Below are 13,405 nucleotides of genomic sequence, written 5' to 3' on the forward strand. Positions count from 1 at the left end.
GACGTAAAAGAACCCAAACACTTATCGTAAAGAGAAGGGCATGGAGTACCCGGTGTTGTGGTCTGGTCGTTGCCAATTGTGCTGTGTACTGTGGAATGCTCGGAGATATTAACTGTATAAGCTACTCTACAAATCCGAGGGTAAACAAAAGTGAGGTATATGTTACTCGTGTCCTGCATACTGCTAGGATAACCAATATCGATCGCGTACTGGATGGTGATAAATAAAAATGGTAAATTTTAAGCTCGGTAAAGAAATGAGACACAGGACATATACAGACAAAAAGCCCACAGGTGTCTAAAGGAAGAAAACACCAAACAGGTGAATATGGCCGTGAAGTTAAAAGGATGATCATCACTTGTGAAAGATGAAATATTCATCAATATGCTGAATATTTCATCTTTCACATTTCATTTTCCGCGCTTAAAATTTACCATCTTTCTTTATTTATTAACGTGGTTATCACTTGTTAAGAACTGAAGTGATGGATTGGAATTATTGAACACACTTTGTCTGAAAACGTAAGCGGCTCGTCTTCAGTGAAGGGATATTTAAAAAACAAACCAAATGCAAAAGAAGGTACGGATTGCCAAAAGTGTCGAAGATTGAAACGGATTGCGATATAGGTTTTTGAAATATGGTCCGGCAGAAAAGTTTCCAAAGTTAATCTTGTCTGCTTGTAACTTTAATTTATAACGCCCGGGAGACACATTTGGCTGCAATGAAGCTATGGTTTTGTCATGTTAGAATCATAAAATTAATTTCTTTGCAAACATTTAGTTTCATAACGAATATTTGACAAAATTTAATAACATCAAATTAACTTAGCCGTGACACAGTCCCTTTAAGGTAGCCCCGCTCTTACCTGCATCTGAATTGGTTCACTAGAGTCGTTACCAACAGCACCGCCGAGATTCCCAACACAGCTCCCCCCGACAGCCACGTCTGTAACGTCCTCTGGGAAAGCTTTGCTTGCCTTCAAGCTACAGATGCTATTCTCAACTGCAAACTCCTCACCAGCCACTAAAGCCGCGGCAGCAGAATCTAGAATCTGATTCTTGACGTCGAGTACTTGTTGCGCGGCTGCCGACTAAAAATTAAAAGGTAATTGTTTCATGTAAATCTTCTGTACTAATGCAAGTTACCTGCTTGTATTATTGACCGTTTGCAGTGCAATTAGTTGCAATATTTTAATAATCAGAAAAAGCGGTTTTTAAAACAGAAAACGAACAAGAAATCCAACTGTTTCAACCATGAAAACTGAAAATGTTAATCCTAAGAGAACAAGCAGAACAAGGCATTATACTTATGAAGTAAATCAAGTCAACAAAGATCCGCGTATTGCATCCCGTGATTGTACAAGTGCATATCTTTTTACCGTGTCAGTGTCATTAGAGGATTCTGTTTCATCTGAAGATCCTGAAGATTCTGAAGTCTGTAGTACGGCACCGATGCTTCCCATAAGAGAGCTAGCCAAGCTTTGGCGTTGCGTGGAACTCATTGGTTGTTCAAGAACGTTTGCCATTTTTGTAACGCTTTCAGCTATTTTATCCTGTGAATAAAACAAATAAACGGCTTCGTTATCCCTTGTGCTTGGCACAGACACCGCTTGTAACAGACCTAGTGGAACCCGACCCAGTGGATTATTTTCCCCTACCCAGTGGAAATTTAGTCTCCCCAGTACCCAGCGAATATTTTGATTTTACCCACCTATTTTTATGCTTCCCCAGTGACTGTGCGGTGTGACTTTTGTCAAATAAATAAGCCGACCCAGTGGGAAATTGGCCAACCCAGTGACTTTTTTCAGATTCCACTGGGTCTGTTACAGAGGGGTGTGCACAGCTAGATGAAAAACTCGTTTGAATAATATTCATGTATGGGTCTCTGCCCCTCCTATCCCCGTCCACATGGCTGGTTAGAGCACTTGCTTGCATTTGGCTATTTATCAGCATTAAAGGGAGGAAGCCTGAGTGCATCTGATCCAAACCATTCTAAAACTAGACTCTATTTTACTTAAATGTTAAGGTTTAAATTAAGCGTGTTTATTAAAGAATGGAACACTGGATTTGAGAGAAGAGCTTTGCTTGGCTTAGTGGCCGTTGGATATGAGCCACAATGCCAAGCCCGTCGAACATGGTCGACGAACACGGTCGACATGTTGGCTGCATGTCGTGTGAGGCTGTACGGGTTGATGACGTGAGCCGCTCCGGAAAACGTCCTGAGCTATTTCTAGCTATTTTCGTAGCTCGCGCAATTAATCATTTACATTTTATAATATCTCAAACAAAACACTCTAAAAATGTATGTTAAAACACTTTTGACTGAGAAATGTCGGATGGACGGGGAAATATTTGGCTCTTTGATGCACGTGGGCCTGGTCTGTAGGGCATGATCGCGAGGGAAATATTTTCATAGAAATTACGCCTTAAAATGTCCAAAATCGTTCCACAACTTTTCAGTGAAAGCACTCAAGTTTTGAACATTTAAGGACTTCATTTCTGTGGTCTATAAGAGTATAGTTATATAACATGACTATTTACTGTAACAATTATTCCACGAGTGCACGTTGGATATGAGATGGTAGACAGCCAACGAGGTGCGTAGTGCCACAGGCGTACGGGCACCTTCAGACCTAGGGGGGCGGAGACCTAACTGCCCGAAAAAAAAGATGACATGCGTTGAAAGCCGAATTAAGAGGCATATAAAACGGACAACAAAACGTTCATTGAAATAATTGTGTACAAACTTTGCCTACTTGCTTAAGGGAAACGATAGTTCTTAATTAATTTCGTGGCATTGCCTGAAGATGTCAATGCACTGAATCATTTTTCTTCGGAAATATTTTATTTATTCACTTTAGTTAAAAAAAAATTAAGGTATTTTTGGGGAGCCAATTTTACATTGTTTTTCCTCCACTTGAGAGAAATACAAAAACGTGTGAGGAATTCAGGGGTAAATGAGTTAAAACATTTCGTCGAAAGTTTTGAGCTAGTCCTTAGAACTTACATTTGAGTCAAAAGCATTAGCTTCATCGCATTTGTAACGACTTTGTTTCAAGGTCTTACACTGGATCCACCGTGCGCAAACACTCAAGCTATGGAAAATCCTAACTTCTGGTCGCCCTCGCCAATTTTTCACTCACTTCAAAATGATTGAAACTGAAACAAACTGAGGGATCACGCAGAATTTGCGAGAAAAATCGAACATGATCAATGTTCGAGAGGAAACAAAAGCAAATAACTTTTGAACCACAAAGTTCGGTATATTTCCAATACTTTTTCTGTTGATGTTACTCGTTTTGAACATAATGTTGAGATTTGTCGGCTTATTTTCTATTTTTTTCCTAGGCTTGTTGCCCGAATTCTAACCATTTTGCCCGAAATATTTTGGCACTGGGGGGGCTGCAGCTCCCCTCGCCCCCCCCCCCCCCGTCCGTACGCCTATGCGTAGCGCCGAGGTGGCAATAATCATCTCATAAGTGAAATAACTGTTTATTGAAAACAACCAGGTAAGATTTTAAATTTGCAGTAACGTTTGTGATGGGACCTAAGTATTTCGCCTCGAAAAGTGAAATAAAAAAAGTAAGCAAATCAAGATTATTGTAAAACCGATACAATTAACCGCTTATTAACCGCTCAATCTGTTATGATAATGCCTTAAAATTCATAGGACCGTACCTTTGCAAAAAAAAAAAACAACAACAAACAAAAAAAAAATAATAATAATCAAATCAAGATAATGTTGTAACCGATGAAATTAACGGCTCAAACTGTTAGGATGATGCCTTAAAATTCATAGGACCGTACCTTTGCATCAGAAGAGAGCGTCGAAGCAGGACCGGAAGTGACAGCTGCCAGCGCTCCTGATTGTTTTAAAGCGTCTTCAGGGTTTGATGGGGGAGGAAATGAAGATATTGCTGACACGAGTTTTTCCTTCATCTGTAAGAGAAAAAGCTAAATTAATTACCATTCGATCTTAGGATACACCATGAATTTGCGATGCGTCATTTGTTTAGTCAATTTTATGGTTTGTATTCCATTAACAATAGCTTGTACATATTTATTAAGTTTTTTTTTTAACACGTTCTTACTCAAAATATTCATTCCATTTCGCCATATACATTATTCGTCCAAGGCTGCCGAACAGCTAAACGTTTTTAATTTTTCAGTAAGCCAAATATAACAGAAAAATGGACGAGTAACCAGGATTGAACATATTCTGTGATTTTTCAAACTTTTTCCTTTCTATTTATTTATACATTTGCGCCATTTTTTCAATCGTCAAAAGCTGTAGGCTAATATATTTTCTTTCATACCTCAGTCTCTTTCTTCAGTTGTTCCTCGTCTTTCTTCGCTGAAGCCGAATCTGAATTTGAATCTGAATCGTCTTCGCTTGATGACGTCAGAGCAGAAGCGATTCCACCAATCACGCTGAGTGCTGCGTCAGGGTCACCCTCACTTAACAAGGTGTCGAGTTTTTCTGCTTCAGCATCCAAAATGGCTGCTTGTTCTTCGGCGCTTACTTCTTCCATTTTAACCTAACAGCAAGTGAAAAACACAAACAGGAACGCTGGAAAAATCATTTACTGTTAAGGACGGTGCCTTCTAAGTTCAAAGTTTTTTTTTTTCGCGTTTTACGACTATACTGAAACTTTATTTACCCTCGGTATTATGAGCCGTGTTAGGGCTCTAGCAAGTATATGCTAATGAAACCGAGCATGTCACAGTATACAACACAATGCGTAAAGATAGACCACAACACCGGGAACTCCGTGCCCTACTCTTTTCGATAAGTGTGTGGGTTCTTTAACGTCCCCTGTTGATTATAACACTGAAGATGCAGGAGACGGGGCCTACGGTTTATCGTCCTTATCCGAGAAAAGGAGACCTTTAGCGGGGCTATTGGAATCCGAAAAACGAACTTTGGGTACCCACGCATTTTTCTAAGATAATTAAGTTTTAATCTGGAACTAAAATGCTGACTGGAAAAGGTTTTTTTGAAAAACGAAAATATATAACTTTAAAACCGCTGAAAATTGGGAATTACGGCGCATTGCAAGGAACGAGGCAACCAAACAAAGAAGAAAAGCAATTAAATCTTTCTGGGGTAAAAAGTCAGAGGATCTTAAGAACAATCCCAAGGCGTTTTTCAATACTTTCAAGCCTTTCTCAGGCTCCAAGGGCTGTGCGGAAAAAAACGATATCCACTTGAACGTTAACGGTACCACGTGGCAAAGTTTACATCGGCGAGACTGGAAGACCTATGCAAGATAGGATCAAAGAACACGACCGGGACATCCGACTCGCACGCACCCAGACTTCCGCCGTTGCAGAGCATACCAACAACACCGGACACTACCCGCTTTGGAATGAGGTAAAGTTTATTGATCGTGACTCGCACTGGTACATACGCCGGGTCAAAGAGGCGATTCACATAAGACTTCACCCTAATAATATCAACAGGGACAGTGGAATTGAAATTCCTGAAGCATGGATGCCCACGATCAAAAAACACAACAACAGGAGAACTGTACGACTGCGGACCGCCGAGGGAGCAACAGTACACCATCATGCAGAACACTGAGGATCGAAATGCACCAACCAGAGCTGTTGAAAACCAACCAATAACAGCGCAGCCGTGTGCTTTATAAGCTAACGCACAACCAGTCGACCTTATCGCCTGATGAAGACTAGCAGTATGCAGTCGAAACGTTGCGATCTCCATCACACGTGACTACGTGGTGAGACAAACGAAATAATACTTTATTAAAGAACACAGGAGTTCCGAAGGAACATTAGGAATCAAGCCAGTCACGCAGAAAGAAGTCCTTACGGTTCTCGAATCACTTTACGTGAACAAAGCCACTGGTAACGATGGTATCCTACCAAAGGCCTTAAAATCTGGCGCTGAGGAGTTATCAAGTTCTTTGACTACTCTGTTCAACTCTTGTATAAACAAAGGTGTATGGCCTACCGAGTGGAAGAGCGGAGACTGGGCTCCAATACATAAAAAGAATGACAAAATGGCGAGAGAAAATTACAGGCCGATTACACTGTTACCGTGCGCAAGTAAAGTCCTAGAGAAACTAGTGGGGGTGCAAGTGAACTCCGGTTTCGGTGATCGTATATATCTGCATTCTTCTGCCTATAGGAAAGCGCATAGTTGCGAAACAACAGTGATCAATTTAGTAGAAGACTGGAGACTTGCTAGGGATCAAGGAAAAGTAGTCAGTATACTATCAACAGACATGTCTAAGGCGTCTGATTCTCTCCACCCACCGTTACTATTGAGCAAGTTACGAGCATACAGTTTTCGAGAAAATACCGTACAACTGCTAAATAGCTACATCACTGACCGGAAATATCGAGTTAGGATCGGTCGTCACGTCAGTTCAAGTCGACTGGTAAACCGCGGCTGTCCACAGGGCTCCGCCCTTGGCCCGCTGCTATGGAACGTTTTTCAAAACGATCTACCTTATGGCCTCAACGCGAAACTTTCAATGTATTCAGATGATCATCAAATTTATCACATCGGGGACGACCAGGGAACTGTTACTTCGCAACTCAAGGAGAGTGCTAATTTTGCTACAAACTGGTACGGCTCAAATCTCTTAGCCGGGAATATCAAGAAGTTCCAAGCCATGAGCATCGGCTTTAGTCAGAGCAATGGTAACATCCATGTAAACGGAGAGGAAATCAAGACCACGGATAATCTTCAGCTTTTAGGCGTGACACTAGACTCCGATCTTAATTTCTCTGACCACATAAATCTTATCGGTAAAAAAGCTAGTCAAAGAATTGGCGTTTTAATGAGATTAAGAAACCTAATTCCAAAACAGTCAAAATTAACATTGTTCAAATGCGCCATCTTACCTTATGTTACCTATTGTCACTTAGTGTGGCACTTTTGCAAAGCTAGTGATACAAGAAAACTGGAGAGAATACAAGAAAGAGGGCTCAGGGCAGTTTTTAAGGATAACAGCTCAAGTTATAATCAACTGCTCGAGAGGACCGGACTGCCCACATTACTTAATAGACGACTTCAAGACCTCTCTATTCTAATGTATAAAGTTAAACATAAGTTATGCCCCTATTATCTCTGTAATTTTTTCAGCAATAACTCCAGTACGTATAACTTAAGACAATCTGACTTTACAATGCCTAGGTTTAACTCGGTGAAATACGGTAAGCACTCGATCAGATATCTAGGACCCAAATTGTGGTCAAAATTACCAAAGAGCATAAGAGAGGCCACATCTCTCAGCATTTTTAAGACGAACATCAGAAATCTTAACAATCTTGATGCATTATAAGATGATGGGTGCAGAGGCTGTCCGCTCTGCTCCTCCTAAAGAATTTTTAATTATGTATTATTGTATTATATTTTAACCTAGATTTAAATTTAATTATTGTAAATAGCCATTTCTTTTTAGCATTTTCTTTTATTTTAACCCTTTTTTGTTATGTCCCCGTATTAGTGGGGGAGTTTTCCCCAGCTAGGTGGTTTATGACATTTTAATAAAGTTTCTATCTATCTATCTAGTAGATCAGCTTGGTATCGTCCGTCCATCTAATACAACCGATTTTGCAGTCAGGATTAAACTTTTAACCGCATGTGAACGCTTGACTTCGCAAACACCATGTTTTAAAGCCTCGTTCACCTTTAAGTTTTAATTTATTTATATAACTTTCTGGGCCCGTACCTGCACTGTTACAGTAACTTGAGTGCTAGCGTCGTCTTCATCTTTGATTGTAATGAGGACGTCAACACGGTGTTCGTGCTTGGCCAAGCCAAGAGGTAGCGTTATCGATGTTAAATTGTAACTCTGGCCCACTGAGAGAGCCACGGCGGGGGATACTGGCAGTTCCGTCGCGTCGCAATCTAGCCTAGCATAAACACTGTAGATCAGCTTAGTGTCGTCATTCCATCCAGTACAACCGATTTTGAAGTCGGGATTAAACGCGTAGCCAAGCGGAGGCGTGACTTCGCAAACGCCACCTTTTGGAGGCTCATTCACCTCTTTTTCCCACTCTGAAAATCCATAAACGCTACCCGCATTTATAACCCGGCATTCCAAGCGGAATTTGTACCACTTGCCACCGGTAAGCACGCCAGGTTTGACGGCAAGCATGCGGCTGGTAAGTTGGGTACTGAGAAGGCTCGTTGGGTCTGGGACCTCCTCCCAGCCATCTGGATTCATCACTGATATGATCCACTTGTATATTACGGTCTGTGGAGTACAAGTCTCGCAAGTGGCGTCTCCAATCAAAGCTAGCTTATCCGAGGGGTTGATTTTTCTGTTGCAGTTTGGAGCTTTTTCACTGGCGCAGCTTAAAGTTACAAAAAAGGAAGCAAGGTTGTTAGTCCACCGCCAGGGAGCAGATTTTTCCAGGCAGCTTTACAATCAAACCACAAAAGTTCTTTTAGTACAACTTTATATGTTTTGTGGCGCAATGATCTTATGGTACATGGCAGTTTGCTAGAACAACTTGCAAATTTTCATCAAAATTTGCTCGAACAAATTGCTGAGTTCGTTTGCATTTTTACAAGTTTCGGTTTCAAATTTTTCGTGTATAAACTGAAATGATACAACTTCTGTGTCAAAGAGGAAGAAAAATAGTTTCCCTATGGCGAATGTTCATCAAAGGACAACAAGAAATCAGCGACAGGTTGAATTCACATCGCCAAAATGGAATTGCGCGTTAAGATTCAAATTTTCTCTAGACGTTGAGGCTAACGTTTTTAATTTTAAAAGCGAACGCGTTAGCCTCAGCTCTTCGTTGCTCATTCCACAAAAGCAGATAAAAAGCTAGCACAGAACGTACCTTATTAATCGGATGTTACTTAAACAGGGAATGGAGAATGGGAAATGGAATATAGAATAAAGGAAATGGCTTAGGATTGGTCTGATTTAGGATTGAAGTGGGGTTAGGATTTGTGGTTGGGATTTCTTCTGTATACAGCAAGAGGACAAATGTGCCCAAATGTTTGAGACTCTTGGGGAGTACTTAACACTTACCGGATTGCGACGTTGGGAGGGTCTCCAGCGGTCATTGCCAGTGTTGTGCAAGCAACGCTTTTCCGGGTATCTTTACTGACTTGCACGCAAACATCATACTCCGACTCGGCCACCATCATACGTGTGTTAAATGTTATCTCTGGTGTAGACGCATTTAATCTCCCCGGAGGATAACCGAAGCAACCATTGCTATTGAGCGCGGTTGAGTTGATCTGTGTTCCGTTGTTAGTAATATTACCCAAACTAGACAATGCAATTGGCGTTGGAGGATAGGCAGTGAGCTGGGTACAGTTGTCCACCAGGCTATCGTTGAAACTTCCTTTTTTAGCACAAAACCAGCAATACTGAAAGTCACTTGGATTATTTACCGCCACGTCTGGATCAGTGGTCTGGGTACAACTCACAGAGGTGGTTTTTCCCTGTCCCACGGCCCTGGACATTCCTCCATCCATAACAGCTATGATGTCTGACTTAAGCATTTTTATGTACCCCACATCAGATTTGTAAATTCCCTTAACTCCGACCATGGTCACTGTCAACTTTACACAAAATACTCCGTACGACGGAAGACCCCTCGCTGGGATGTCCAGTTCTGAACCTGTCCTTAAAACAGACTCCGATAATACATTTCCGGGGCATTCTTGTGGCTTGTGGTGGCTTAAATGTGGATCCACTACCCATAAATAGCTAGTCTCATCAGTAGCTTGACAGTCAGGTTTCATGTCTTTCTTGATCTTTAACGCTTTCCATCTGTAGTAAGGCTTCGCGTTGGCAGGGCTATTTCCGACCAACGACGAATATATCGTAACGTTGGGTGGGTTGCAGGGTTTTTCTGAGATTGCGGCTTTGCATGTGTCGTTGTAGGTGGAGACTAAATTGCACGCAATCATAGTAAGATTGTAAACCTCCACCTTTGGGTAGGTATGCACCCACGAAAAACTGGTATAAGGATCTGGAATGTAGCGCACATCCGCGCCGCTTGCGGTACACGCCTCAGGACAGTCTTTCAATGGATTCCTCTTAAAAAGCATCAAACCGCTGTCATTTGTGTTCACAACGTAACATGAGTCAGTTCCAACCTGGTCAAGGAGAACCTTAAATGTGATAGGCACGCCCAGCTCTGCAGGAGCGTCGTTTTCGAACGACTTAATTTTGATCATACACTGTATGTCGACTGTCAAAGTTGTGCTATTACTGCTCACCGCATTTTCAGCTACTACTGTCACAGTGTAACGATTAGGATTTGGATACGTATGGTTCACGGAATTGTTTTGCGTAACAACACTTTCGCCATCACCGAAATTCCACGTGTATGACACGTTAGTTCCATTTCTTATCGAGGTGCTAAACAAGACTGCAAACTCACAAGGGAAGTAGGTGTTCCCTGGGCCCTTCCCGGGCTTCCCCTTGTCCTCCTCCGGTCCAGTATGGACAGCAGTCGCTACCAAATCTTTAATTGGCGTTTGAAGTTCAACGTCAGTTTCCAAAAAGGCGGACTGCACATCATTGGTTACAGTAATATTCATGGTGTATTCGCCGTTGGCTGGGAAGTCGTGGTTCAACTCAAGAGGAACGAAAAAAGGCAGATCTGTAACTGAGGTTCCGTCACCATAATGTACTGTGTAGGTCGAATTAGTTGGAGGATCTTTCCCCACCATGACGTCAATCGTAAACGTGATTGTTCCCGGGGGAATATTTTGAGGACTGTTAGTCGTAAGAGTTATATTGGGTGGGTGTTGTATGTAAATTGGGATGTCGCGGGTAAAGTTACTGACGCTGTTGTTACCAAAAAGATTAACCACGAATTCTCCATCGGATGCGTACACGTGCCCGATAGTTATTCCATCAGAGGGGAATGATCCGCCTTGGTAATATTGGCTTATCACTGGCGAACCGTCGCTGAAATCCCACCAAAGGCTAACGTTAGATCCTGCTGACATCTGAAACGAAAAGTTTGCTGCTGTAAACACCTCGACGAACTTCCTGGGACTGATTAGGTTTGGACTTGCTATTGGAATGTCCACTAAGACGGGATGATGAATCGTTTGAGGCGGAGTGACATAATTGACAGCTGTCACTTCAAGCTCATAGCTGCCAATATCGGGCATCATCGCTGCGGTAATGACTTCTAAGAGGGATGTTGTGTTGATTGAGGTGGAAATCCCGCTGATTACATGCGTGAAGGTTACAGTGAAGTTGGCATCTGTACCTTGAGTGATGCTCCAGGTCACCCAGAAATCCACTTGGAAATCTTTAGCAACTGGGTCAACTACCATAAAACCAAGTATTGGAACTTCGACGATGACTGTCACTTCTGATGGTGTTGTGTTGTATAAGCGATTGGTGCAGTTTAGAGCCACATTGTAGTGACCCACGGCACTGTAGTTGTGATACGTGAAATTGCCAAGCTGTTCGTAACGAGTTTCACTGGAGCTGCCGTCGTCCCAGTCCCAGGTGCAGGTGAAGTCCGTTCCCTGGCTGATGTTCAGCAGGCAGTGAGTAAGATCGGTTAAATTAGTTAGAGAACACTCCACGATGAAACCGACAAGTGGCTCCACTGGCTTGTGAACTTGAATCTCTTTCGACGAGTTTTCCCTACTCACGTTGTTGTAAGCTGAAACGCTGACATTATAAAAGGCGTAGTTCGAATACGAATGTTGAACTGTCAGCTCTCGAGTTGTAGTAACCGTACCGTCTCCAAAATCAATAAAAAACTCGGGATTAGTTCCTTGACGGACTGTTATTTGAACAGTGACAGTTTCGTTCACCTCGATGTCTCTATTGGCATGTATGACGTCACAACTCACACCAACCAGCGGCAACTCTACTATAGCCAGGCCTTTGATTGAATCATTGGAAACGCAGTTAGAGACGTTTATTGTCACCGTATACTCCCCTATTTGTGTATAGGTATGATTATTCATCGCGGCAAAGAGATAAGCGATATCGAAAGAACCATTATGGAAAGAGCTTCCATCGTCATAGTCAATTGTAATGTTGACTCCGTTACCTTGTCGCATAATCCACTGAATAATTGTTTCTTCTCCAAGAGGTACAGGAAGGATGGACCCATAAAATCCCAGACCTTTGACGACATCTTGAACAACCACATTGCAGGCCTTTACCACAAAGGAAATAATATTGGTAGCATAAAGAAAAATGTTGTAAGAGCCGCTCAAATTATACACAAAGCTAACTTGCATATCCGAATCAAGGCTAACTTTGTATATGGTTTGATTTTCCCCCGCACCAAAATCCACTGCGTAGGTGATGTTGTATCCTTTGTGAGGATGGATGGTGATTGTGTAAGTAGCGTTCGTCGCTACCGCCTTAGGAGTTGTCCACGTTACGTTTTCCACGCTCTCGGTCGCTATAATGTGCGCGGTAGCTTTTACCGTATTCCGTGTCCCGCTGACTGTAGCTTCCTCATGGTACTGTCCGATGGAGTAGTTATGCGAAAAGCTAAACAACGAAGGAACTTGATGTATTGCTGCTAGCGAATACTGGAATTTGGAGGCACTGACTGGGGGAGAAATCCCAGATGTGGTTAAAATTGAACCCAGACCAAGCTGAACGTCGTTGAAAGAAAATCCAGTCGCATTCACCTCCTTGCTGTCTCCACTGGGTCGCGATGTTATTTCTGCAAATCCGCTCCCGTGGTATGTAAACCCGACAATATCTCCCTCTTTTACGTCGGTGGTGTTTTTTACGTCATCAAAGTGGAAAATATGACAACCTGGCTTAGAAAGGAACACGTGACTTTCAGTGATAAGCTCGTAGCTATTGCCCAGAGATGCGTTTGGAGCATTTGCCGGCGTTATGTTTTCGTCCGTGCAGACACCCATTGCGGTAGAGAACACCTGACTGACCGTGCATGACGTGGTTGCATTAACGCAAGGTGTAAGGTCGACATCGCAGTTTCCATTTACATAGCAGTAACTGTTATGTGAGTCTTTGCCACATATTTGTCGAAATACCTAGCAATAAAAACAAAACAAAAAAAGAAACATCAGCTTAGGCGTGACGAGTCCCAGTTTGCTGGGGAACTAAGTACGTCTCGAATTAGTCGACTGGACATGGTCGAGCAAGACTGGTCCGAGAGAAATAAGCACTTAATGACTGGCGCCTTCCCTCATTAAGGAAAACACTTAGGGCTTTGGGGAAACGAAACTCACTCTTTTTCTAAGGGTCAGTCATTGTGTGGTTTGTGAAACGCTAGAAATGAAAAACAATATCTGGTTTCCGAATTTCGTCGAACATTATTCTGGTCGATGCCGCTGTAAATGTCGATGCATGTTACGTGATACGGTCTCGTCCAATCAAAAAAGACGTTTTAGTTGTGGGTTGTAGCAAAGTAATTGATCAGAAACAAACAGAGACGCAAAC

The 13,405-nt window shown here is 42.3% G+C and overlaps 1 protein-coding gene across 1 annotated transcript in view; it reads right to left on the minus strand.

Annotated features, from left to right (window-relative positions):
- Positions 1–13,405, minus strand: part of LOC144632646 (uncharacterized) — a 33,640-nt gene that overhangs the window by 10,617 nt on the left and 9,618 nt on the right. The window contains exons 11-16 of the mRNA XM_078491326.1: positions 9,020–12,996; positions 7,703–8,330; positions 4,316–4,537; positions 3,807–3,938; positions 1,379–1,552; positions 866–1,090 (exon numbers count right to left, since the gene is read on the minus strand). Coding sequence (XP_078347452.1) covers positions 866–1,090; positions 1,379–1,552; positions 3,807–3,938; positions 4,316–4,537; positions 7,703–8,330; positions 9,020–12,996 — 5,358 coding nt within the window. The remainder of the gene's footprint in view (positions 1–865; positions 1,091–1,378; positions 1,553–3,806; positions 3,939–4,315; positions 4,538–7,702; positions 8,331–9,019; positions 12,997–13,405) is intronic.

This window comes from Oculina patagonica, chromosome 12 (genome assembly GCF_052425735.1).
Source record: "Oculina patagonica isolate OP01 chromosome 12, crgOcupat, whole genome shotgun sequence".
In the NCBI taxonomy this organism is placed as follows: Eukaryota; Metazoa; Cnidaria; class Anthozoa; order Scleractinia; family Oculinidae; genus Oculina; species Oculina patagonica.